General features: G+C 49.7%; 2 protein-coding genes across 8 annotated transcripts in view; both read right to left on the bottom strand.

Moving 5' to 3' along the window:
- On the bottom strand, positions 1 to 13,775 carry Ap5s1 (adaptor related protein complex 5 subunit sigma 1). Of its 3 annotated transcripts, XM_048811258.1 has the most exons (4): positions 13,613 to 13,775; positions 11,048 to 11,260; positions 2,507 to 2,698; positions 1 to 1,097 (listed from the first exon to the last, which is right to left on the bottom strand). In XM_048811258.1, the coding sequence occupies exons 3-4, from the start codon at positions 2,680 to 2,682 to the stop codon at positions 671 to 673; spliced, it is 603 nt and encodes a 200-aa protein (XP_048667215.1). In that variant the 5' UTR covers positions 2,683 to 2,698; positions 11,048 to 11,260; positions 13,613 to 13,775; the 3' UTR covers positions 1 to 670. The 3 variants fall into 3 exon arrangements, with proteins under 3 accessions (XP_048667215.1, XP_015338070.1, XP_048667216.1); XM_015482584.2 differs by lacking the exons at positions 11,048 to 11,260; positions 13,613 to 13,775 and adding an exon at positions 3,847 to 4,066; XM_048811259.1 differs by lacking the exons at positions 11,048 to 11,260; positions 13,613 to 13,775 and adding an exon at positions 3,754 to 3,772.
- A 1,879-nt stretch (positions 13,776 to 15,654) lies between these two features.
- Positions 15,655 to 24,858, bottom strand: part of Cdc25b (cell division cycle 25B) — an 18,033-nt gene continuing 8,829 nt past the window's right edge. The window contains exons 1-16 of one of the 5 annotated variants that reach the window (XM_015482570.2): positions 24,559 to 24,852; positions 23,548 to 23,657; positions 22,871 to 22,922; positions 21,079 to 21,120; positions 20,901 to 20,937; positions 20,561 to 20,683; positions 20,324 to 20,446; positions 20,028 to 20,159; positions 19,520 to 19,597; positions 19,256 to 19,432; positions 18,993 to 19,088; positions 18,405 to 18,467; positions 18,159 to 18,257; positions 17,816 to 17,949; positions 17,050 to 17,161; positions 15,655 to 16,906 (exon numbers count right to left, since the gene is read on the bottom strand). In XM_015482570.2, coding sequence (XP_015338056.1) covers positions 16,766 to 16,906; positions 17,050 to 17,161; positions 17,816 to 17,949; positions 18,159 to 18,257; positions 18,405 to 18,467; positions 18,993 to 19,088; positions 19,256 to 19,432; positions 19,520 to 19,597; positions 20,028 to 20,159; positions 20,324 to 20,446; positions 20,561 to 20,683; positions 20,901 to 20,937; positions 21,079 to 21,120; positions 22,871 to 22,922; positions 23,548 to 23,657; positions 24,559 to 24,758 — 1,719 coding nt within the window. In that variant the 5' untranslated portion in view covers positions 24,759 to 24,852 and the 3' untranslated portion in view covers positions 15,655 to 16,765. The other 4 variants (XM_015482562.2, XM_048811253.1, XM_048811255.1 and 1 more) reach the window with 4 other exon arrangements.

The raw sequence follows: 24,858 nt of genomic DNA, 5'->3' as shown, positions 1-24,858 counted from the left end.
TCACACAACCAGCACTTTTAATACAAAATGAGAAAGACAAGGTCAACCAGCGCAGACTTCCCAAATGCTGCATCTTAACCCTACCTGATCTGCTAGGGCTTGGCACACAAGGGGCTACAGGATGCCCTGCTGAACAGTGTTTCTGAACTGAGGTGGAGCTAGCTGGAGAGGATGCCCTTGCTAACAAAATCTCTAATGATGTTGCTTAAGTATTTGCAAAGGTAGGGGCCAGGGCCTGCCAGGTTGTGGGCCTAGCCGCCCCCACCATGAAGGGAGTCTGCAATGACTGAGGCTTTGGAAGGAGAAGGTGTGCTGTTTTAGGCAGCGCCCCCTAACCCCCCAGCACTAGTGGCTAGTGGGGCTTTAGGAAGGCAGAGTCTAGGTCAGGTCTGACATACATAATGCAGTGGTCTGAGTAAGTCACATGACGGCAGTTCTAGGCTCAGGATGTTCTGTGATTCTGGTGACCTGAGAATAGACACAGTCCCACTTCTACCCTCACACTGGTCCCCTTGCTGCCAGCTTGTCCCATTCATGTGTCCTGGATATGGCAGCACATCAGAGCAAGAAACAGGTCAGGCAGGAGGCAAATGCCAAGCTTCCCCTGGCTGTGTGTGGAATCTCTATATTCCTTCCCTATCCCCTCAGCGAGCCCCATTCCAGTGAGGGGTCAGCGGGGCCAGGCAGCACTGAATTCCTTCTCCAGACCCTGGACAAAGTGGTCATTGAGGAAAAGCAGCTGACCATGGGGCAGAAAGCGGGTAAGGATGCCTTCAATGCGGTCAGCTCGCAGCAGGAGGTTGGAGCCAGGGGTCAGCAGGCGAAGGTGGTCCAGGAGCAGGCGGGCCAGAAGCCGGATGGTACTCTCGGCCAGCAGCAAGTTCTCATGGGCATCCAGCACCAGGGCAAAGCCCAACGAGAGCGCTCCCAGCCACACCACAGTTCTTGGCTCCTGGAAAGGGTCTCCTGCTGCCAGGCGGAAAGCACCTCGTGGAGCCTCCTGCAGGGGCACAGGCTCGTCTGAGGATGGAGACTGCAGGTCCGTTGGGGGTCGGCCAGATGCCTGCTGCTGCAGCTGGCACATTGACTCCACCTGCCTGGGAAGAAGTGACAGGTCTGGTGAGGCCCAACTTCTGTCATCCTCATGACTACTCTGGGAGCTACCATTAACCCCATATCTCAAGTGAGGAAACTGAGGTTCAGAGAGACTAAGTGACCTCCCCAGTGCCACAGAGCAAGGAAGTATGACGTCATCTTGGAATCCAGGCCTGGCCTCTGGGCCCTAGACCACTTTACTACATGTGGCCAAGAGAAGGCAGGTTCTAAAAACAGCTTTTTCAGCTAAAAAAGGGCCCCAGGGGAAGAAGAGGCTGTCCCACCCGCTTCATAGAGGCCTTGCTAAAGAAAATTAATGCCATCGCTCAACCTGGGCTACCCAACCTCTCTACCTTCATCCCATCGTGCAACCTTCTCCAAGTAAAAATAAAGTTTTCCATCTTTCCATTGAAAACTCCCTGTGATCCTTCCTAAATTGCCTTCTAATTTGAGTCATGCACAGCCTGGTTTTAAAGCATTTGTTGGGGCTGGGATATATCTAAGTGGCAAAGTATGTGCTTAACATGTGCAAGGCCCTGGGTTCAATCCCCAGCACCAAAATAATAAAATAGTGAAGATATCTGTTTGGTTTTCTGTGCTACAGGGAGGGAGGGGAAGTCAAGAACAAGAGGCTGGCAGGAATCAGTAAAAGTTGCCCAGAGTAGTGATTTCCTACCCAGAATGCAGAGGGGGAAAACTCTGGTAACTAAGTCTGGGATGGGAAGGTTCAAGGATAGCCACTTTGGAACAGTGTTTTCCAAATTGTGCTCTGAATCCAAACATTCCGGAGGACCTTAGTATAAAGATGGCTGGGGTATACATATTCTTTCTTTCTTAGAGATACAGAAAGCCTACAGCACAATAAAACCCTGAGAAGTCCTGCACTACAAAGTATGTTGAATCTACACTCCAATCTCAGCTGTGTCACTTTCTAGCTGTATAACCCTGGCAGGTTAAGTTCCTTAAACACTGTGCACCTCATTGCCTCGTATGTAAGGGGGGGATAACTGTAGCTACCTCAAAAAACTATTATGACAATTAAATGAATTAATAATAAATGTGAAATGCTCAAAACATAAATGCTTAGCACATACAGACTCGATGAGTGCTCACTATAATCATGATTATAAAAGCATTAACATTATTTCCTTAAACTTTTCTTGCAGTGATGAGGTTTGAAGTCAGGGCTTTGAGCATGCCAGGCAAATGCTCTATGGCTGAGCTACAGTCCCCAGCCCTCTTCAACCCTCTTTCATATTAACACTATTAACACCTGTGGAAGACTCTGTAGGAAAAACCACTCCAAGATATCCTCCCTGCTTCTTAGTCCTCCTGTGTTGCTGCATGCCCCCAGAGCGCCTATCACAATCGGCCGCGTGCTCAATGAAGCCTGGAGTTGGACTGTGGTTACCTGGCTACCGCCAAAATCTGCTCCTTGCGGAGAAGCCTATCCCTCTCTGCACCATGTGGTCGAGGATCATCAGTTGATTTCTCAGCACCAAAGACACAGGAGTACAGCACTCGACAAAGGCCTGTGTCCTCCGCATTTGGGGCCCTCAAGGTGTGGATGAGGAAAGCGTGGACCATGGCTCTGAGGTGGGTGCTACAGAAAAGCCAAAGACCTGGGTGAGAGTGAAACCCCAGCTTGGGAAGCACCTGTGGGTGTGGCCCAGCAGCATCTGGGGTGGGTCCAGAGGCCAATGTGGCCGGACACTGAACCCCCTCACCCAGCCAACACCCACCCCAGCCTCTGTGATGCCTAGTCAGAGCATCTAGTGGTGAAGAAATCACAGACACCCTAAACCTAATTCTTCAAAACAACTGGCCAAGAATCTCCAAAAAAGTCAAGGTCTCAAGAGTCCAGGAAAACCTGAGGAGCCACTCTAGACTGAAGAAAACTAAAGAAACCTGACAGCTAAATGCAACATGGGCTCCTGAACTGGATCCTAGGCCAGGAAAAAGACAATTTCCACATAGGGAATTACTAGGACAACTGGAAACATTTAAATATGGACTATGGGTTAGAAGATGGTCTTGGTCAATGTTACCTGGTTTTGAATGTAGGAATATGTCCCTGTTTTCAGGGAAAAAAAAAAATACATAGAGACATATCTTTAAGTACAGAGATAAAGAGGCACCAAATGCAGCTAAATCAAACCGGGAGGGGTGTGTGTGTGGCAGAATAGGTATACGGAGAAAAGAAGAAATGATAAAGGGGATAAAAGATATGAAGACTGGCTAGTCTTATCAATGAATATACAGGAAACTGTGTGAGGTGGTACACACCTATAATCCCAGCAACTCAGGAGGCTGAGACAAGAGGATCACAAAGTCAAGGCCAACCTCAGCAATTTAGGGGGACCCTATCAAAATAAAAAATAAAAAGGGCTGGGGCTGTAACTCAGTAGTAGAGCGCCGCTGGGTTAAATCCCCAGTACCAAAACAAACAAACAAAAGTATATGGGAGTTGATTATTTCAAAATAAGTAATAATAATAATAATATCTGGTTAGTTCAGTGGCTGGCCTGAGGGTTGAAAGGCAACGTACAGTCAGCAGGTAGCCATCCTTAAGGCTAAATAGAAAGTCAGTTTGATGGCTGGAACTGTATATATCCCGAAAGCACTTGGAGACCCGAGCCCTTATTCCCTAGCGCTGACCTCGGGTGACCCGCCAGAGGCAACCAGAGCGCGTCATCAGCCGGCGTCCCCCAGCCCCCCACCAGAATAATGGTAGCTGCCGAGGAGCCTTACGTCACTACTTCCCGCAACCCTGCAGTGCAATGCACTTTGGGAATTGTAGTTTCTTATTCCGATCAGCCTGGCGTTGAGAGGGTTTTCAGTTCTGAACGTGCTGCCCCAGCAGCACTAGGACGCTGTTATCGAGGCGTAGCATTCAGCCTTCCCTCAGGGCGGCGGCCTTCGAAATGAGAGCCCAACACGGCAGTGAGCAAGCAATGGCGGCCTCACGATTCATGGGCGCCTGCGCACGCCGGCGGCAGGCACGCGCAAGAGCGCCGCGGGTCGGAGTAGGCGGGGCCCTTGCGTAGCGTGCGTTGCTCTGCGTTCCAGGTACTTTCCGACACTCAGGCCCGGGGCGCAAGCGGGCTTCAGTGTTCTCCACACGGGGATCTGAGTTCTCCGTGGAAGCCGTGCGGGTATGTGCTGCCAGGCTGGAAGCCCTGACCTAGCCCCGCCCCTGGCCACCGACCCGGGCGGCCGCGAGGGGGCGCGTCGCCCTGACGGCCACCAGTGCGCGTGCTTTCCCAGGAGGCGGAGAGTAGCCCGAGCGCGGAGTGCAGGCTCCCTGGCTGCCTGCCAACCTAGTGCGGCTCGTGGCTACGCCTCAGGGCCTCGAGGTGGCTGGTTTACTTCCTAGACTGACCATTGTGTGAGGGTCAAAGGCCCTGAAAAATTATGAATTTGCAGGGAAATAGGTATATATAGGCAATTTTGCCCATATATAGGGTTCCCTCAGCCGGCTAAGACTGGGGCTGAGTTTGGCATAAAAAGATTTGAACTTTGATCCCAATCCTGTTACAGCTGCGTGTTCCTGGCAGATCAACTTCCGCTGAGCCCCAGTGAAATCCCATAATATAATGACAGCAGGGGCCAGCGCTTAGTAGGGCTGACCTTTTTTTTTTTTTCTTTCTTTCTTTCCATGTCCCACCTCTAGCAGGATCCCTGCTTGACTCCTTGGAGGGAGGCCATCATGAAGAGATTTATACATTAAACTTGAAATGGGCACTGTCAGGTACCAGCCTCCAGAGCCTTGTAAAGACCTCAACCTAGAGACATGGCCCAGAAATATTTGGGGTCTGCCTGGGCCTTACCGTCTGCCCTGCACTGTTCCCCGCAACTGAAGGTGTATACTCCTTCACTTCTTGGCAAGTGAACGGCTTGGGCCTCCCCAGGTATGTCCCAGTGTTCTATGCTGCAGAGCCCCTCTATACTGGCTGTAGATACCCTTAGTCTGGAATCACCTCCCCTCCCCCTTCCAAATGTACTCAGACCCAAACTTTGGGGAAGGCTTCCTTCTCAGACTGCCCATTGGCCTCTTGAACCATTATGAAGGTCTCCCAGCAGCAGTGGTGTACACCTGCTCCCATGGGGTACACCTGGGTTGTGGCTTCCATCTTCACTTTCCAGGAGCAGACACAAGGCAGGACTGAAGGGACCTGAACACCCTTCCTGTGATAAGAAATGAAGGGCCAGGTGCAGTAACAGACCCCTATAATTCTAGCAGCTTTGGAGGCTGAGGCAGGAGGATCTTTAGTTCAAAGCCAGCCTCAGAAACTGCTAAGTGCTAAGCAACTCAGTGAGACCTTGTCTCTAAATAAAATACAAAATAGGGCTGGGGAGGTGGCTCAATGGTTGAGTGCCCCCAAGTTCGATCCCTGGTACCAAAAAAAAAAAAAAAGAAAAAGAAAAAAGAAATGAGGATAGGGCACAGTGGCCCAAGCAGGGGTCCTGGAGTCAGAATCCCCTGAGAAAGTACACTCTGGGCCCTTTGGCCTAGGACCCTGGGGAGCAGTGCTGGCTAAGGTATGTGAGCATTTTGACCACAGGTATAACATTTAAATGTATTTGTAGGTGGAGGGATAGGCCCAAAGATAGTGCAGGGCCTCAGCCACTGAGCTGGTGAGTGATGTGGACTGATGTTGGCTGAGTTCCTGGTCCTCAGTTCTTATCACTCTCAGTCAGGCCTCATGTTTGCCAGCTGATTACAGCAATGAACTGGCAGAGGGCTTTATTTGGGGGCCCATCTAGCATCTGGAACACAGGTTTCTGACCTCTGTCTTCTCCTTAGGCAGTGAGTCTACACTAAGTTGCAGATCATAACAGGACTGACCTTGTATAGGGTTCATGGAGGACACAGGCTGGCCTGAACCACTATTCTGGAGGACTGTGGAGAACCCAGAGGAGTGATATCATGGAGAGTTTCCTCAGCCTTCTGGGGAGTGGCCGTGGGGGTGGAAAGCAGCAGAGTGGGAAGTCTCACCTGATGGTTTTGCTGAGGGCTGCTTATGGGAGAGCCCTTCTCCTTGGCGGCTGGCCTCTTCTATATCCAGGACACACTTCAGGACACACTTGGGCACCATGGAAATATCTACCCAGCCAGCAATACTTACTCAGCCAACCACACTGCTTTGTGATCTAGCAGTTCTACTCTTGATACATACCTGGGTGAAGTGGGAGTCATTAGTCACCAAAAGACATGTGAAATGTTCTCAGTAGCTTTATTCTTAATTGTTTCAAGCTGGAAACTATCCAAGTACTTGTCAGTTATGAAATGAATAAATACATGTGTATTCTTGTTTGGTAGAATACTATATGACAATGAAATAAAACTACTGATATACATATGGATAACCTCACAGACATAATGTTGAGTGAAAAAAAAAAACTAGTCACAAAAATGTAGACACAAGCAAGGTGCCATGCTGCATGCCTGTAATCCCAGCAGCTTGGAAGGCTGACGCAGGAGGATCACAAGTTTGAGGCCAGCCTTAGCAATTTAGCAAGGCCCTAAGCAACTTAACAAGACTCTGTCTCAAAATAAAAAAAATAAATAAATAAAAAGGACTGGGGATATGGCTCCATCCGTGGTAAAGGGCCCTGGGTTCAATTACTGGTATAAAAAAAATAAGTAGACCCCATGTGATTTCTTTAGTAGAAAGGGTGTAAATTGGCCAGGCATGGTGGCATACAACTCTAATCCCAGCACTTTGGGAGACTGAGGCAGGAGGATGGCAAGATAGAGGCTAGCCTCAGCAACTTAGCAAGACCCTGTCTCAAAGCAAAAAAAAAAAGTGGGTGGCTGGGATGTAACTCAGTGATAGAATGCCCCTGGTTTTAATCACCAGCAACACACACAAAAGAAAAAAGATAAAGGGAAAGTGTACAAATCTAAGCAAGCTGTTCTGCACAATTACGAGTCAGAATGGCAGTTATCCTTGAGAGATAATGACTGGAGGGACATGAGGGAGCTTTGGGAGACAGTCACATTCTGTGCCTCAATCTGGGTGATGATTATATTGGCACATTCACCTTGCAAATATTAACCAAATTGGACACTTAAGATATGAACACTTTCCCATATATTTAATTCAACAGAAACTTCAGTAAAAATGAAAATTTCAGCCAGGTCCACTTCCCTCATACAGTCCTCATTTTTATGTGACTCATAGATGGTGACAATTTCATTAAAATATCTTCTTTGAAGTCTGATAGAATCCTTCCTCTGCACTAGAAGAATGCAGGCTTGAGTTAGGAATAGTGGAGATTTAAAATACGAATTTGTTTTTTCCATGTACTGGGGATAGAGCATGCTGGGCAAGAGCACTATCACTGAAGTGCATCTCCAGCACAATGAAAAGAAACTTTTAAGTACAGCCTCTCATTTAGCAGATGACTAAATGGCTCCTTGATGTGGCCCCCATCACACAGCAGAGTGCCCAGTGGAAAGCATTTATTTTAAGGCATGAACTTTGCTTCCCACAACAGCCAGCCTGCAGAAGAGAGGAAGAATTTGACCAAGATTGCAAAGGATAGTCATGATCTGAAATAAAAGGAAGACATACATTTTATTCATTCGTGTGCTCATTTGCTCTTTCTGCTGGGTACATTGTCTGGGTACTCAAAGAGTTTCCAGGGCAGGCTCTGGGCAGACAGGTGGGACAGATAAAACGGAGACAGAGAGGTCCAAGAGGCTCAAGAATGGGAAGAAGCCTGGAGGAGCAGTCTGGGAATATTACTCAAAGGTAACATCTAAACTGGGCTTTCTGAAGAGGTAGGAAGGAGTTCAGAAGCTGCACCTGGCAGGAAGGGCATTTTGGACAAGAGGAGTAGGTCAGAACAAACCCAAAGTGGACCAGAGGTCAGTCAGAAATGCCTCCCAGAATTTTCCAGATAAGGAAGGAATATAGTTTTGTGTGGGCTGGATTGTTTGTTTTGTTTTGGGGTTTTTTTTAATGTGGTGGTATGAGGGATTAAACCAGGGACTGTCTACCACTGAACTGCATCCTCAGCCCTTTTTTATTTATTTATTTATTATTTTTTGGAAACAGGGTCTTGATAAGTTGCAGAATCTTGCTAAATTGCTAAGGATGACCTTGAACTTTCGATCTTCCTGCCTCATCTTCCTGAGTACCTGGAATTATATGCATGCGCCATCACACCCAGTTCATATGATACCATTCCTTGACCTTTTGTAGCACACAGTCAACTTGTGGCCCCTGAAGTCAAAAACACTATGCTGCAGGGCATGGTGGCACACACCTGTAATCCCAGTGGTTTAGGAGGCTGAGACAGGAGGATTGTGAGTTCAAAGCCAGCCTCAGCAATGGTGAGGCACTAAGCAACTCAGTGAGTCCTTGTCTCTAAATAAAATACATAAATAGGGCTGGAGATGTGGCTAAGTGGTCTAGTGCCCCTGAGTTCAATCGCCAGTAATAAAAAATAACATAAAAAACCCACTATGCTGAGGATAGTAAGGCAGGAAGGAACACGGGCCCCAGAGGTGCCACAGTCTTCTTGCTGAGCACACATATTTATGTAATGAAGCCACTGGTCTTAATGGGTACTCAATAGATCAGTACATATTGACAACCCTTAATCCAGAGGCAGATAAGGGCATTGATTAGCATTGGAAAGACAGGTAGGCTTTTCTGGGTCTGGTAGCAGCTCAGAAGCAGGGGGCAGGAGAAGGATACAGGCTGGGAGTCCTGGGGTTACAAGACCCATCCTGAGGACAACACAGTGGAGACTGAGGGTCGTAGCAGTGGGCTACAGGTTCCTTTTAGAGTGGTTAGCCTAGAATCTGAGGCAAAGCCAGTATACAGGATCAGGTATGTATGTGACAGAGACAGAGAAGGTGAGAAGGAACAAAAGTACAATTTAATAAAGCATGCTGAGAAAAGAGGAGCTTGAAGGAAACAACCCCTCTGGGGCCCTTCCCTCCCTTGACAGTGAGCAGAGGCACCCACAACTTAGGTGCTCCCTTACCCAGCCCTGCTCTCTCAGTGGTTCTCTGAGTTGGGGAATTGCCTCAAGCCCCGCCCTTCCCCCAACCCCTTTCTCTATTCCCACACTCCACTGCCCTTCACCCATGTAGGGGTGAGACCGCAGGTGGCCTGGGGCTTTCCTATTTGAATCATACTTGGCACCCACTACTGAGCTGCTAGGATACCTATGCAGGGACTGAATTGACTCAATTGGGAAAATGAATTCTACTCTTCACCTACTCAAGCTAGGTCCTGATTAGCTGATAGACAGTCAGGCTTGATAATCTCTGCTGCCTTTCTCAGACATCAGAACCAACTTCCAGGTCCAGTTGGCTCATTTCTTTTTCTTTCTTTCTTTCTTTCTTTTTTTTTTTTTTTTTTTTTTTTNGTGATCCTCCTGCCTTGGCTTCCCGAGTTGCTGCAATTACAGGTGTGCACCCCCACCTGGCAGCCCTGTTAGTTCTTTTTTTTCTTTTTTTTTTTTTTTTTTGGTACTGGGGGTTGCACCCTGGCACTTGGCCACTGAGCCACATCCCCAGCCCTATTTTGTATTTTATTTAGAGACAGGGTTTCATTGAGTTGCTTAGCACCTTGCTGTTGCTAAAGCTGGCTTTGAACTTGCCATCCTCCTGTCTCAGCCTCCCGAGCCACTGGGACTACAAGTGTGCGCTATCGTGCCTGGCCAGGCAGTAGACTTTTTGACTGAGTCCGTGTTAAAGGTGACTAGCATTTCTCAAAGAGCAAGGCAGAAACTATGAGAAACTAAGAGGAGGAGGGGATGTGCTTTTTTGAGAATCAAGACAGGCTGAATATTGGGTGTATTTTGGCTGCCCAAAAGTCAGACAAGACTTGTCCCTCCCTCTACCCCACCTCCTTGAGCCATCTCAGAGTTGGCATCACCATGTGCTAAGAGCCTCCTACAGGTCTCTCACACAGTTTTCCCATCCTCTGTCTCCCCCAAACATCCATCCGTAGCTTCTTCCCAGACTGGAGCCCACGCTGCCTGCCTCCTGCACACTATAGGTGGGCTTTCTCCTATAACCCATACCCAGGGACCTGTTCATGTGCAGGAAGGGGAGGGACCCTCCACAACAGCCCCTTTAATTAAATTAATTAGGCTGTTCCTTTTAACCATCCTGATTTCCTTTTACTTTCTACACTGGCCCTTCGTGCGTAGTAACAGCTGTAGCAGACTCTCCTGTGGCACTTGTCGGCAGGCCCTGTTCTGAGTGCTTTATTTACACCAAATCATTAGATCCAGTTTGCAACCCTTTGAAATACAGTCTTTATTATCCCCATTTTACAGATGAGGAAGTAGGGGCCCAGTGAGATTAAGTAACTTTCCTGATATTGCACGTGGTATCGTGGGACATGTACATATCAATAGATTTCAGCCTGCCCCTTGCACTTCCCTTGTGTGTCTCCTTCTCCCATATCCGGTCATGGTTACCACAAATCTGACTCAGTCCCTTTTCCCACAGATCTCTGGAAGGTCATTAACCCTTCCCCAACCCCAACTCAGCTAATTCTCTACAACTCAACCCTGGGAGCTGCCTTCCACTCCAGGATTGGATTGGATGGCCTTCTTTCCTGGTACTCCCATTTTCAACACAGGAACACCCCTCCTCCCCCATGCATCCCTCCTTTCAGGGAAGTGGCCTTGGCTGGGCCCCAGGAGGACTAGGCTATATGTGATTCATCCTTTCAAACAGCCACGCTTCCTGCAGGGCTGAGAGCCAGAGGCTCCACGAGGCAGTGTGGGCCCAGCCACGTGAGGCCCCTTTCCCTCCCCGCTGCCCCAGGCCCCACTGACTCAGAGCCTGGCAGCTGTGGTCACCCCCCTTGGGGGGTGCATGCCAATGCGGGTGGGGTGGGGCTGGGGCTGCCCTCCCTACACTCCTTGGCGGCCACACAGACTCCTGTGTGGGGAGGGTGGGGATGCTTCTTACCTTCTGTCCCATAATCAACTGTCTTCTTTGAGCACTACATTGTGAATACTCTCACATCATCCAACATTCTCTCCAGGCATGACTTTGACAGCTGCAAAGCAGCCACTTCTCCATCATTACTCAATTGTCCTTTCCTGATTAATTCCAGATTCTACGTGTCCATGGACCTTCCCATCTAAACTTCTTTCTGCACCACACCAACAGCTTTATTGCCTGTGGAAAGAAGGATGTCCTTCTGTTCAGTTTCAGGGATCAGGGATGAAGACCTTATAGAAATCATGCTTTCTAGATTGTCATGGGCTGTTGTCAACAGAGGACTCAAGCCAGTTAACACAGAGCTAATTAACTCTAAAGAGTCACTGATTTTTTTTTCCTTTTTGTTGGAAAAAAATTTTTTTTGAAAAAAAAAAAAAAAAACAATATACTGAGCACATCCTCAGCCCTTTTAAAATTTTATTTAGCGACAGGGTCTCACTAAATTGCTTAGGGCCTTGCTAAATGGCTGAGGCTGGCTTTGAACTTGTGATTCTCTCAGCCTTCCAAGTTGCTGGAATTATAGGCATGTGCCACCACACCTGGCTAAGTCACTGATTCGGGTGTTTTTGTTTGTTTGTCTTTTTTTTTTTTTTAATTTTTTTTTAAAGAGAGAGAGAATTTTAATATTTATTTTTTAGTTTTTCGGCGGACACAACATCTTTGTTTGTATGTGGTGCTGAGGATCGAACCCGGGCCGCACGCATGCCAGGTGAGCGCGCTACCGCTTGAGCCACATCCCCAGCCCCTGTTTGTTTGTCTTTGCTTTTGTTTTTTGGTACTAGGGATTGAGCTCAGGGGCACTCAACCCCTGAGCTACATTCCCAGCCCTATTTTATATTTTATTTAGAGACAGGGACTCACGGAGTTGCTTAGTGCCTTACTTTTGCTGAGGCTGGCTTTGAACCCACCGTCCTCCTGCCTCAGCCTCCTGAGCACCTGGGATTCCAGGCATGTACTACCATGTTCGGCTTAAATCACTGATGTTTAAAGAATCTGAACTGACAGAAAAAAATCAAAGCAAGTCATGGTGGCATAGGCCTGTAATCCCAGTTACTAGAGAGGCTGAGGCAGGAGGATTGCAAATTTGTGGCTAACTTCAGAAATTTAGTGAGACTCTGTCTTAAAAAAATAAAAAGGGGGCTTGGAATGTCACTCAGAGATAGAGCAACCTTGGATTCCATCCTCAGTATCTTCCAAAAAAAATCAAGACTACGGCAAATATTGTCTCATTTTTCAATATAGGAGTCAGAAAAAGACTGAATCTGCATCACTCAAACACCTGCTGAGGCCACATGATAGTATATGGGTTCAGCACTCAACATTTGCCAGAGTTCTTTGCTATATACAGAATCCACATTCTCTGTTAAGAGATAGAAATTACAATTTGCCAATTTTTAAATTTTTTTCTTTCTTTTTAAAATTTGTTTTTTAAAAAATTTGGTACCAGGGATTGAAACCAGGAACATTTAACCACTGAGCCACATTCCCAGCCCATTTTAATTTTTTATTTTGAAACAGGGTCTTGCTAAGTTGCTTAGAGCCTTACTAGGTTGCTGAGGCTGGCTTTGAACTTGTGATCATCCTACCTCAGCTTCCCAGGTCGCTGGGATTATAGGCATGCACCACTGTGCCCAGCTACAATTTGCCAATTTTGACAAGAATGTGGAACAAGATTCTTAGACATTGTTGGTGGGAAGGTGAGTTGGTGTAAGGACCTTGGAGAACTGTGTGGAAAGTACTGAAGCTGAACACCCTGTACTTCTTGGTATGCTCCCGGCACTATTTTCAATTTCCAATAGGGTAGGATGAATGTGTTCCATATCTTTTTTTTTCCTCCCCCAAGTACTGGGGCGTTCTACATCTGCAGGGCTTTTTATTTTTAGTTTTGAGACAAGGATCCTCACTAAGTTGCCAAGGATCCTTCTGCCTCAGCCACCCAAATTGCTGGGATTACAGGAGTGCCCCACTGTGTTCTGTATATCCTGATTGTGGTAGTGAATACAGAACTGTATGGACTGGTCAAAACTTACAGAACTATCTGGGCACAGTGGCACACACCTGTAATCCCTATGACTCAGGAGGCTGAGGCAAGAGGATCACAAGTTNTAAATCAGAGAGGAAAATTCAGGAAAAAAAAAAAAAAAAAAAAAAAACATTTCAAAACAGAAGAGGTCTTAGGATATAGTTCAGTTGGTAGAGCACTTATCCAGCATGTGTGAGACCCTGGGTTGGATCCCCAGCCCCATAAATAAATAAATACAAAAGAAAAAAAGAGTAGAATGAATTAATCCAATTAAAGGATACATATCCATATCATGAACTACTTACTCAGCAACAAATTCTCACTAAATGAGAACATGACGAACATCAAAATCATTAGGCCAAATGAAAAAAAAATCAGAAGAATACTAACTCTATGATTTCATTAAACCAAACTACCAAGATAGAGGTCACAATAGGAATTACCTGTGGAGTGGGAGTCATGGGAAGAACATGAGGGACCTCCTAAAATTCTAGAAATAACCTTACCCCACATGGTGGTTGGTTCTTCAGGTCCAGAGTCTATGCTGATGATGTGTGATTTTGAGGAAATGCTGGATATTCTTTCTTTAAAAAGTGTCCTTAAACATTGTCATTGCAAAAAAAGTGACTGAGTGTGCAACTCAGACCCTGAATCAGATGGAAATTCTTTCCCCCATGCCCACCCCCCTAGACCCCACTGGTGCCTGCTGCCTTGTCTGGGCCAGCACCGCCCAGCTCTCTGTGCTAGTGCCCAACTCCACACAGCTCTTTAACCCTGTGAATGCACGGCACGTGGCTGCTCGGGCTCCTGGCAGGCTGGAATTCCTGCCCCGCCCTGGCCCCAGCAAAACAACCTTCAAAACTGGCTGGCAGCCCAGGATTTTAAACGGCCTCCCTGCCTGATCTGTTTCTCTTTAAGAGCATCCAGGAAGAAAGTTAAAGCTTCCCTGCTGGGGGAAGGGAGAAGGGGCACTCTTCCTGGTGTCCTGAAGTTTCCATAGGAAGCAGGTCCTGGCCTGAGTCAAAAGCCAAGAGGCAAACCCACAGCATCCTTTGCCCAGATCCAGGTCCCTGCCTCCCTCAAGGTGGATGCCAGAACCCACTTTGGCCTTCTCTTGGGGGACTTTTTCTCCTGACTTGACTAAGTGTCTCTCTGAGGCCACCTCCCACCTCTTTGGCAAAATGAGCTAAATGTCCTCTAGGGAGGCTGAAGAGGCTATAAGTCTAAAAGCGTTTGCATCATACTAAGTGTCTCATGACTGCCACTATGACTCTGTTGGTGGGACAGAAGTGGCACGGACATCAGCACCTGGCACAGGCCTGGGTGCTGTAGATATTGGGTCCATGCTCCATCCTATTCAGGTGTCCTGATCTGGATAATGCAGGAAGAGGACATTCACAAGTGACACAGGTCAGGTCAGCCCTCCAGCCCCACTGGCTGCTAGGACCAAGGTGGGAGGTGAAGGGTGAGAATCCTGGGCAGGCTGGAATGCCTGCTCTGCTTATCTGCTATGCGACCTGCTTCCAGCTGCCTTCCTATGAAACCAGGGGGGAGGGTGGAGCAGGCAAGTCTCAGTATGATGATGCCCAGAGCTCTCAGCTTTTCATTTTGAGACAGGGTCTCACTTAGTTGCCCAGATTGGCCTCGAGTTTGGCAATCCTGCCTCCACTTCTGAAGTCACTGGGATTACAGGTGTATGTCACTGTACCTGGTCCTGCTGACGATTTCTTTTTTTTCCTCTGTACTGGGAATTGAATTTAGGGGTGCTTTACCAGAGCTACATCCCCAGCCCTTTTTGAGAAAGGGCCTCACTAAATTGCTGAAGCTGCTCTTAAACTTGTGATCCTCCTGCCTCTGCCTCTGGAGTAGCCAGGATTTCAGGTGTGTACCACCACGGACAATTTTTTTCTTGATATCAGGGATTGAACCAAGGGGTGTTTAACCACTGAACCCATCCCAGCCTTTTTTATTTTTATTTTTAGACAGGATCTCATTGAATTGCTTAGGACCTCACTAAATTGCAGAGGCTGGCTTTGAATTTATGATCCTCCTGCCTTAGACTTCTAAGTCGCTGGGATTACAGGCATGCCCCATTGCACCTGGCTCCCATTGACAATGATTTTTTAAATTTTTATTTAGTTGTAGATGGACACAATACCTTTATTTCATCCACTTATTTTTTATGTGGCGCTGAGGATTGAACCCAGTACCTCACACATGCTAGGCAAGTGCTCCACCACTGAGCCACAACTCCAGCCCATCCCACTGACAGTTCTTGAGGCATGCTGGGGTCACTTACTCTTGCCATTGAGTGTAGGGTTTAGGGAAGGTAAGCTCGGAAATGCTTGGGTAGTCAGATGAGGGGAAAGTCCTGGCAGGAGTGTCTTTGATACAAGAAATGGAAGACTTCAAGAGAAGACGGAAAGGGAACTTGAGATACCTTAATAGAAAGCCTTCCAGCCTCTGCTGGCCTGCTCCCTGCCCCAGTCCCACCACTGTGGTCAGCTTTGGTTTTGTCAAGGGCTTCAGAGATCACAGTGCTGCTTTCTTAACTTGCTTAGTGCTTTATTGAACCAAGGCCTTAACAGATGTTAAATGGGGCCTTCAAGCACAACCCTTCCCCCACTTTGAGATTCAGAATCCAGAGGTTGCTCAGTCCTTGGTTTAGCTGCTTCCACATTTTTTCTTGAACAATTTTTTTCTTGAATATTTCCAAACGAAGTGTAAAGACTTTTTGTTCACATATACATTCCTGCCACAGGCTAGCATGTTCACCAAAATGCTTCCACTCAATTTATATGCACATGTGTGTGCAAGGCACCATGCATCCATGGCCATCCACCCGCCCACGGTCCGTCCATCCATCCATCCATCCATCCATCCATCCATCCATCCATCCGTGACAGGACAGCAGCAAGTTCTGACCAGTCAGGCCCTAGGATTCACAGCATTGGGGCCTCCAGTAGGCTCCTGATTCAGGCCTTAGCCCCTTCCTCAGGGACTTCCAAAGATAATAACATCCCTTTCTGGGGCAACAAAAGCCAGGACCAGGGAGTAACTGCTGTTTGAATCTCTAACCCCAACTGGACAGGGGGAGACTACAACCAGTGATTGTGTCCTGAGACAGGTAAAAGTTAGACAAACAAATCAAGCACGCAGGTAATACTGCAACAGGAAAGAGTAAGAGCTTATGTTTATACTGGAGGTGCTTGGACAGAGGGACAGGAAAAAGAAAGGGACAACATGCAGACACACCCATGATTCTTGCAGAGGCAGGGGCAGCCCTGGCCCATCCTCGTCCTCAGGGGCAAGGCTCTCCCAACAGCCTCAGCTGACACATACATAAAGGGACTTTTCTGGACCAGAAAGACAAAAGAGTTGACCCAAACAGGAAGGAAGAAAAGCAAAAAGGTTCCTGCTGAACACAAAATATTTCCTCTGACCTGGTTTTAACCCACCAGGCTGGGGTCTTCCAGGGGTGGTGTTAGCACCAGGGTATGGAAAATGACTGGAGTGAGACAAGGGAAATCAGGGACAGGGGTGACAGACAGGACACCCATGCTGTCTTTCCCCTGGATAGCACCTGAGGCCTCTAGAAGGCCCATGGTACAATAGGCACCAGGACCTCACAGGGCCAGGATGGTGGCAGGACTGGCTCCTCACTGATCTTGTAGCCGGCTACAGAGCTCCCTCCGGCTTCGCTCCCCAGCCCAGCTGCGTGTCTTCAGGCGGAAGGTCCTCAGCTCCTCCTTGAAGGCCTCGTGATTCATGGGCCGGTAGTTCTGGGGTTCGCAGAAGTTCTAGGGCAGGATGGAAGGGGTCTGTCAATTTGGAGGAAAGGGGAAGCCAGCCCTTCCTTCTCCTTCTCTTAGGACTATGACCTGGCCAAGCCTTTTCCCTGCAGCCTGTCACCCAGAGGATGTAGCCACCCCCATTCATGTACCGGGTGCTGTGGGAAAAATTCCTTGTAGCCGCCTTTGAGGATATACATCTCCGGGTAGTACAGGCTGGGGTAGTCGTTGGCTGCGCGGTCTCGTTCCCTGATAAATCGGCACCTGGAACATTACAGTGGGGGATGGGGGGATCAGAGCTGGCCATGTGGTGGGGTCTAGATGAGAGGACTTATTCCCTCATCTTTACACTTTGTTTGGAAATATTCAAGAAAAAAATTGTTCCTTTGAAGGCCTTAGGAAAGCCACAGAAGGTTTTGTTTTTAAATTTTTGTAACCTTTATTTTATTTTTATGTGGTGCTAAGACTTGAACCCAGTGCCTCACACATGCTAGGCAAGTGGTCTGCCACTGAGCCCAAGCCCCAGCCCCATCCCCAGCCCCAGCCCACACACAAGTTTTTGAGCACAGGAATATCAGCCAGTAGAGGATAAGTCTGCTGGTCTTTACTGGGCAAAGAAGAGGCTGGGGTGATGGCAGGAGGGAGGTGCTGAGCTCTATTTCCAGAGAGCAGTTGCACAATATTCAGTAGAGAAATCTGTGGCCTAGCCTAGGAAAGAGGAAGCAGAGAGGTGATGAGTGGACATAATTCAAGAGATATATTCAGGGCTCCTGAAACAGACTAGCTAAGGACCAGAGACACAGCTGAAAGGCTTGGCTCACCGCTCTGGCCATTCCAACAGCTCCAGCAACTACAAGCCTGGGCAGGAAAGGCCAAGGGCAGGCACTAGCAGGCTGGGCAGACAAAGCTGGGACTCACATGCGGGGCCCACGCTCAGATGAGAATTCACAGTGGAAAATGAGGATGATTCTCTTGTCCAGGTTACAGGGCATGATGGGGTGTTGCAGCAGAAAGGTCTCAGCATCCCGTTCCAGAGGCAAATTCACAGCAGTCTGTCAAGAGATGCTAGAGGTGAGGCCACAGCCCTGCACCTGGGAGGCAGACCCCTCCCCCTTGCTGTTCCCAGAGAGGTGACCCCATCTTTCTTGGGCAAGTTCCCTACCATGAGAAGGCACACATGGGCCCTCTACTGGTTGAGCCTTGCAGCAGGGTGCCTGAGCCACGTGGGGTCCTCAGGCCTTTGCCCAGTGTCCCACCTCACCTTGATGTGCCCTCCTTCATATTCATAGGGATATCTGCAGTCCACAATCACAAACTTCTCCACAATGTTGCTGAATTTTCCGGTCAACAGGGCTACCATCTGCAGGTGGCGCCATCAGAAGGTCAGGCTGGCAGCCAGGGACTGGCCTCTCCCTTTTGTTGGTCCATACATGTAGCCCAACCCCAGAGGTGGTCACAGCCAACAGTAGTCCAAAAGGCCCCTGGAAAATGACTCAACCCTGCTTACCGTTTCGGGTGATATGTATTTGAGGTCTTGGTGTTTGCCATCCACAGTCTGTAGAAGGAAAGCCTAAAGGGAAGGGATAAAAGAAAAGAGAAAGTAGAATTGGTAAGAGCAGGAGCCTGAAAAGGAAGGAGCTTTGTTCCCAAGTCCAGAGGTCACACCTGCTTTGGCCTTCAAATTCAGCTCTGGTTCCCATAGCCACCAAGAGGCACCTCCTGGGGCTGATAACCAGGGAACAACCTTCCAAGGGGAAGTGAAGGAGGGAATAGAAAACATGAACTTTCTGCTTCCTGCCCCATAGGCCTACCATGTCCAGGAGTGAGGCAGGAGGAGGGGCGACATGGATATAAGGTGGGAAATGTTCTCCAAGGCTGAGGTACAATGAATGGATGCCTAGACAGATCTGGGTAAAGTCAGGAGACCAAGAAAAGCCAAAGGGAGAAGTCTGCATGGGAACATAGGATGCAAAGATAACAAAGGACAAAGAAAAGAGTCCCTGGGGAGAGAGGAGGAACAGAAGTAGCTACAGGGGCAGGGGTCCCCAATTAGTAATAGGGTAAGCCTCCTGAGGGCCCCATGCTGTGCTGGTACCTTGGAGTAATCTCCGATTAGCCCACGATGGTCACTGTCCAGGATGTTTTCAATCTCATCATGGCACAGGGACTTTGAGCGGAGGACACGGGCTTTCTAAGAGGAAAGGCAGAAGGATGCAGGGGTCAAGGGTGAGGCTATCTGTTCTCTCAGTACTACCATGCCCAGAATACCAGCTGTACCCTCCCCTCTGCCATGAATGACCAAGTGAGTGGAACATCAAGGTGATAGTGACAGCCCAGTCTCAGGAGAAAGGCACTCACAGGTTCCTCAGGCTGCTGCTGCTCCTCCAGGGGGGTCACACTCCTCCTCCGCTTATTTTGGACAGGCATGTCCCTGTCCTGGGGCCGCTCTAGCCTCTTGAGGATGGGTCGGATCACACTGCAGGGCATGGATGGAGAGCGGAAGAGTCGCTGGCACTTGCTGAACATGATGAGGTCCTGGCAAGGGTGGCAGGTCAGGGGTCAGAACATTCAATCCCTAATCCCAAATTCTACCCAGAGGGCAGGGCCACCCCAGAGGCATACCTGTTCTTCCTTATCCAAGGTCTTGACCAATGGGGCACTAATGAGGCTCTCCATGCCTGGGGGAACTGCTTCATCATCCTAAGGTCAAATCAGCAAGGACATGGTCATAACTACAGGCACAAGTCAAACCCCTCAGGCCTGAATCCTCCAGCACAGCTTTCTCTGTCCCCTCAGCAAACACCAGGCCAGCAGCCCTCCCAGACCCTGCTAAGCTTCTCTACCCAGAGCAGCGCCCCCCCCCCCAAACCCCCAGAACTGCAGGGACCTACTTGCTGTTGGGGCTTGTACTGAGCTGTGCACGTCCCTTCACCCTGCCCAGCTTCCCCTCCACTGTGGCACCAGTCACTTGCCCTTCTCTGATTGGCCAGAGATCAGACTGTGACTCAGTTACCTCAAATACTTCTTCTGACATTGAAATGAAGTCATGTCTTGCTGCTGGGGCTCAGAGCCTCTCTTTTGGGCCATCCCAGGGAGAGAGGTAGGGACCTAACTGGCCAAGACTGTTTACCTTTAAGTCACTCTCCAGAATGTCCACAAATCCATCATCTTCCTCAGTAGTTGCCTCAGCAGGGGTCAGAGAGCAGGACTGAGCCAAGGGGCTGGGCTCCTCTACTTCCATCTTATGCTCAGGGGTAAGACACTGCCAGAGTGACAAACACACACAGGCTACTCAGTGGTGGGGAGGACCAGAGTCAGTCCTCAACCCCTTCCTTCTCAGTGCCTAGGGGGGGGTCCCACGCTACCCTTTCCTTCCCCCAAGCTACATCCTAAGGTCCCTCTAAAGGGTCAGCTCTCCTTATGTACCATCAGGTCAGGGGCTGAGCTTGGCCTCTGGGTAAAGGCCTCTCTGCGGCTGGCCCACTGTGCCAGAGTATGGGCAGGGCTGGGATGTGTGGGCTTCCATGGCATCTTGAAGACAAATCCATTCTGTGGGCGAGATGCAAGAGGAGGGGCATCACCGGATGCCAGTGAACCACCAGGCATGCATGCCCCCTTCTTTCCCTGGAGATTTCCCACTTGGGCCTTCCAGAAGCAGCTCACATTTTCTTTGTCTTCCCCAGGACTGCCGGCAGCTCTATCACCTGCCTCACTCTTTCTCCAGCTTTCCAGTGTTTGGGAGTTGGTGATGTTCCGTAACACAGGGCTGTGGCCCAGCAGCCGTACCTAGGAAGCCAGGAAGGGCAGCAGATACTGAAGGCTGCATTTCTTGGCTACCAGCCTAGACTCTATTCTCTTCTGCCCCTCCTCCAACTCCCCTGGCCTGCTCAGCCACATATGAAACCCCATGTTCCCCAACCAACTGGGAGGTAGCCCTGGGATGCCTGTGCCCCTACCCAGTCAGCACCCCTATGTTTTCTGTTGGGTCTCAGAGGACACTTACCGGCAAGGACTGGAAACGCCTGATAGAAAACTGCTCACTGCAGAAGGAAACAGGGAAAGATCAGAGCTAAAAGTCCCTGGGGACAGGGACTAAAGGCAGGGAAGATATCCCTCCCCTAGATCCCTTGACATGCCTGGGGGCCAGCCTGTCATGGGCAGAGAGGGTCAGGGACACTTACTTTCGAATAACCCGGCTGGCTGCCTGGATGGCCTGCTCAAACCTAGAAGACAGAAGATGTGGCCCATCTTCCTCTACATCCCATCACCTACGCCCAGCACTAGGCCACAAATCATAAGACCCAAGGACCAGGGCTCAGGCCAGAGCAAAGGGAGGGGGAGGAAGAGGCCCACTGTCAGTGGGGCCCAGGTATTGAGGAAGGGGAGATGAGAGGCAGCCTGGAATTTTAAAGGCTTCCCTGAATGGAAGAGGGCCCAAAGACAAGCAGTGAAGGAGACAGCTGGGGCAGGTCACAGGGTCATTGAGATATCACCAAGGCAACAGTCTCGCCAGCCTGCATGCAAGCCTTCCACCTGTATGCAAATCACCTAAGTGGGGCCATATGGCTGCCAGGGAAGGCATCCATCCACCCCGTGATGACGGCCATGGGCATCCAGCAATGTGAGTTTATTCAGGGGTGGATGCCAGCAAGGCTGGACTCTCCTCCCCAAGTGAGGAGCTGATCTGGCTCCTTCCATGACAGGGGCCTGCTTTAATGGCCCCCTGGACCAGCCCCAGTCTGCCACAGCAGACCCCCTAGTGACAAATGTACAGGGTCACATCCTTTCCTCCCTCCTATGGAATTTTCCAGGACCCAGCCTCTGTTCCACCCCCTCCTCCTGCCTTAGAAGAGGCCAGCAGGCAAGGAATTCCAACAGATGTTCCTTTTGAAGCTAAAGCATAAGCTTCTGTATATAGGCCCCGCCCCCCAGCTATGTTACTGAAGACCACCTGCCATGGGGAACTCTTTGTGCATCTGTGCGTACACACTCACACACACACCAGCTTCTTTCTGAGAAACTATAACTGTCAAGGCAGGTGCAGGGGGTGGGGGGGGCGACTCTGGGCCAAAGTATCAAGGGGTGTCCCTGTCCCCTCAAGAGAAGGCTGTGCTCAGCCAAGTTGGCATCAGGATGACCAATTAATCGGCTTCATTTCCAATTTGCACCTAGTCCTTAGGGGTAAGGCAAGGGCAGCTCTGTGTTGCCCTCCACCCCCACTCAATTCTGTTTCCTGTTTGTGAACAAACCCTGTACCCCGCCCAGTCGGATCAAAAGCTAAGGGAGGAAACAGTCACTGCCCTAAACCCAAAGCCACAGTCCCCCAGCTCAGGCTGGGGATACCCAGCTGCCCCTACTAATGGTTGGCAGCTGCTCCACCTGCCTGGGCCTTAACAGCTGGATGGGAACAGCTGTCCTCTGGAAGGCACTACTCACACCCCCTAACAAAGGGAGAGGTATTTGTCCAGAGCAGAGACCACCAGCTCTCTTGACTACCAGGGGTTGGCCAGAGAGTAAAGTGTGTCATGAAACTAGAGATTGCTAATGGGCCAAGGGCCAAATCAGTCTGTAACCAACAGTGTGCAACTTGGCCTAAAGCAAATCAAAGTTTTGAATTAGTGGGACCATACTTTTAGGCTGGTATTTCTCAAACACACACACATAATATGTATGGGCAAACAAAGGGGACATATGGGCTTGGACTGAAAAACAGACTTGGCTAGTGGGAGCCATCCTCTGCTCCCAGGGAATGCTTTCCCTACCATTCCTGAGCCCACTCTCATCTGGTTTCCATAAGAGCAGACCCTTCCCTGAAACAGGGAGCAAGGTCTGGGAAGGTCAACTAGCCCCAGACAAATGTTGAGGGATCTGACTACTTTCCCTGGCCTCTCCACTGAGTTTAGTAGAACTAGGATTCCCAAAAGTAAGTGGTGAGTCCTTGGTAGTAGGGATCCACCCCCCTTCTCTACTCACGTCTGTTCTGCCATCTGGGGGTCCATAGGGCTGGGGGAATCCATGCAGAGACCTAAGGGGACAGAACACCTTGATCTGAAAGTAGTATTTTCTGTATACTTTCCCCACAGCATCCAAAGAAGAGAAAAAGAAACGTGTTTCTATTTTAAATCTGGACACATTTATTTTAAACAATGAAACAAAAACCTAGGCTCCGGAGGGTGACACACTATCTATCAAAAGGCACAGGGCTTGGCTCCCTGTTCGCTATGGAAACTCCTCTATGTATATTTTTCTAAGCATTTTTCTTAAATTGGTTTAAAATAATTTGGAAGACACAATAGCTTTTTAGAAAAACATTCCAGACTATAAGAGAATGCTCTAAAAGACCAACTTTCAACTGTAAATGCCTTCCAGGTGGGGCTGCGGTTTAGAGACTTTGGCGCCTTGTTTTAAATAGGTAAGATCTCACCTTCCGCAGAGGGCCCCACCCTCTTACCCTCTCCACAGAATGGATTGGGTGTGGTGAGCCTCATCAGAGGTATGTCTTCCAACTTTGTGGGCAGGTTAGGGGAGGCTGCTAAGCCTTTCAGGTTGTAGGAAGGATGTTAATCTGAAGGGCAGGGAAGTCAAGAGGCCCAAGCAGTTCCCCCACTCTCCTGGCACTTGGGGACCTCCCCAGGGACCCTGGGTCTCACCTGCGTCAGAAAATTCAGAGGACTCTGATGACAGGGAAGATTCAGATGCCCGCCTTGACAGGGATAGGTGTGTCAGCCGGCTTCGAAAGGGCAGACTCTTTGGGTTCTCGCTGGGGAGGGAGAAGGGACCCAGGAAAGGAGAAAGATAAATATGTAGAACTCAAGGGCTGGTCCGCCCCTGTTCCTGCATTCCACCACCTCTGAAGGGCCCATCCAGCCTCTACAATGTCCCACGGAGCCCCTTCACTGAGAGAACTTGTGGGAGGTGATCCCATCAGGTCTACCCCTCCTCTCAGGTCAGCAAGGCTCAATCTATTAATTGTCTTGTCTGGATTGATTGTTTTAGGAAAAATTCTCCAAGGTGCAGGGAGAGATGAATCAATCCAGGGACAAGAGCAAGGAGGCTGGGCTTGGGGCCCAGAGGGGTCGGAGAGGGGGACAGCAAAGTAGCTCCAGAGTAGCTTCCTCAGCTCTCAGACCCACACCCATTCATGCTCCTTCCAGGAAGAAGGGCCAAGACCTAGATCTCTATTGCTGCCGGCATCCCAACCAGCACCCTCCTGCCTCCCTACACACTGTCTTAGGGAGCAGGATCCTTCTTTAATCACTAACCCTGGGGGCAGAATGGGGTGGTGCAGGGAGCAGAGGGTCCAACCGGTGAGAACCTCAGCTAAGCCACCCTCAGGTTCCCCCTCTAGGCCCGGAATTAGATTCCCTGCCTGGGGCAAAATGGTGGCTGTTGGGGCAGTGATTAGGGAGACAGCGTGGTAGAGACGAAACGAGGGAGGGGGAGGGGAAAAGGGGTCCACATCAGGTCACCTGGAGGGTGTAAGCCACAGTCTCTGTCTCAATGCCCTTGCCCTGGACTCCTGAAGCAGGGGCAAGGGTGCCTCTGCTCTGTCGGGAAGCCTCCCCACTCCACCTTTTAGATTCGGCTCCCGTGCCCAGTGTCCCAGGATCCTAGTCCTGGCCTCCTTCATTTCCACGCCCGGCTTTCTCAGGGCGTCCTACCTGCCGAGCCCGGCGAGATTGTGCATGGTCTGGGTCAGGGTGGTGACTGGAGACTTAGAGACCGCAAGCTCCGGGGACTCCAGGAGACCATGAGTCCCCAGCCAGGGGCCCGGGAGGTGGCCTGGACGCTGGGCGCTCTCGCGTACGCCGGCAGGATTGGGAGCCGAGCTTGGCGCAGGCTCGGGCTGGGGCACCTCCATCGCGGCGGGGCGGGCAAAAGGCTGGCTGCTGGGCCCGGCGCAAGGCGGCCAACAGAAGCCCAGCACAGCTGGCCGGGGCCAGGGAGGGAGCGGGCCGGGG

Source organism: Marmota marmota, unplaced genomic scaffold (assembly GCF_001458135.2).
Source record: "Marmota marmota marmota unplaced genomic scaffold, marMar, whole genome shotgun sequence".
NCBI lineage: Eukaryota > Metazoa > Chordata > Mammalia > Rodentia > Sciuridae > Marmota > Marmota marmota.
Note: the sequence above shows the minus strand (reverse complement) of the source record. Positions and strands in the feature narration are given on the sequence as shown.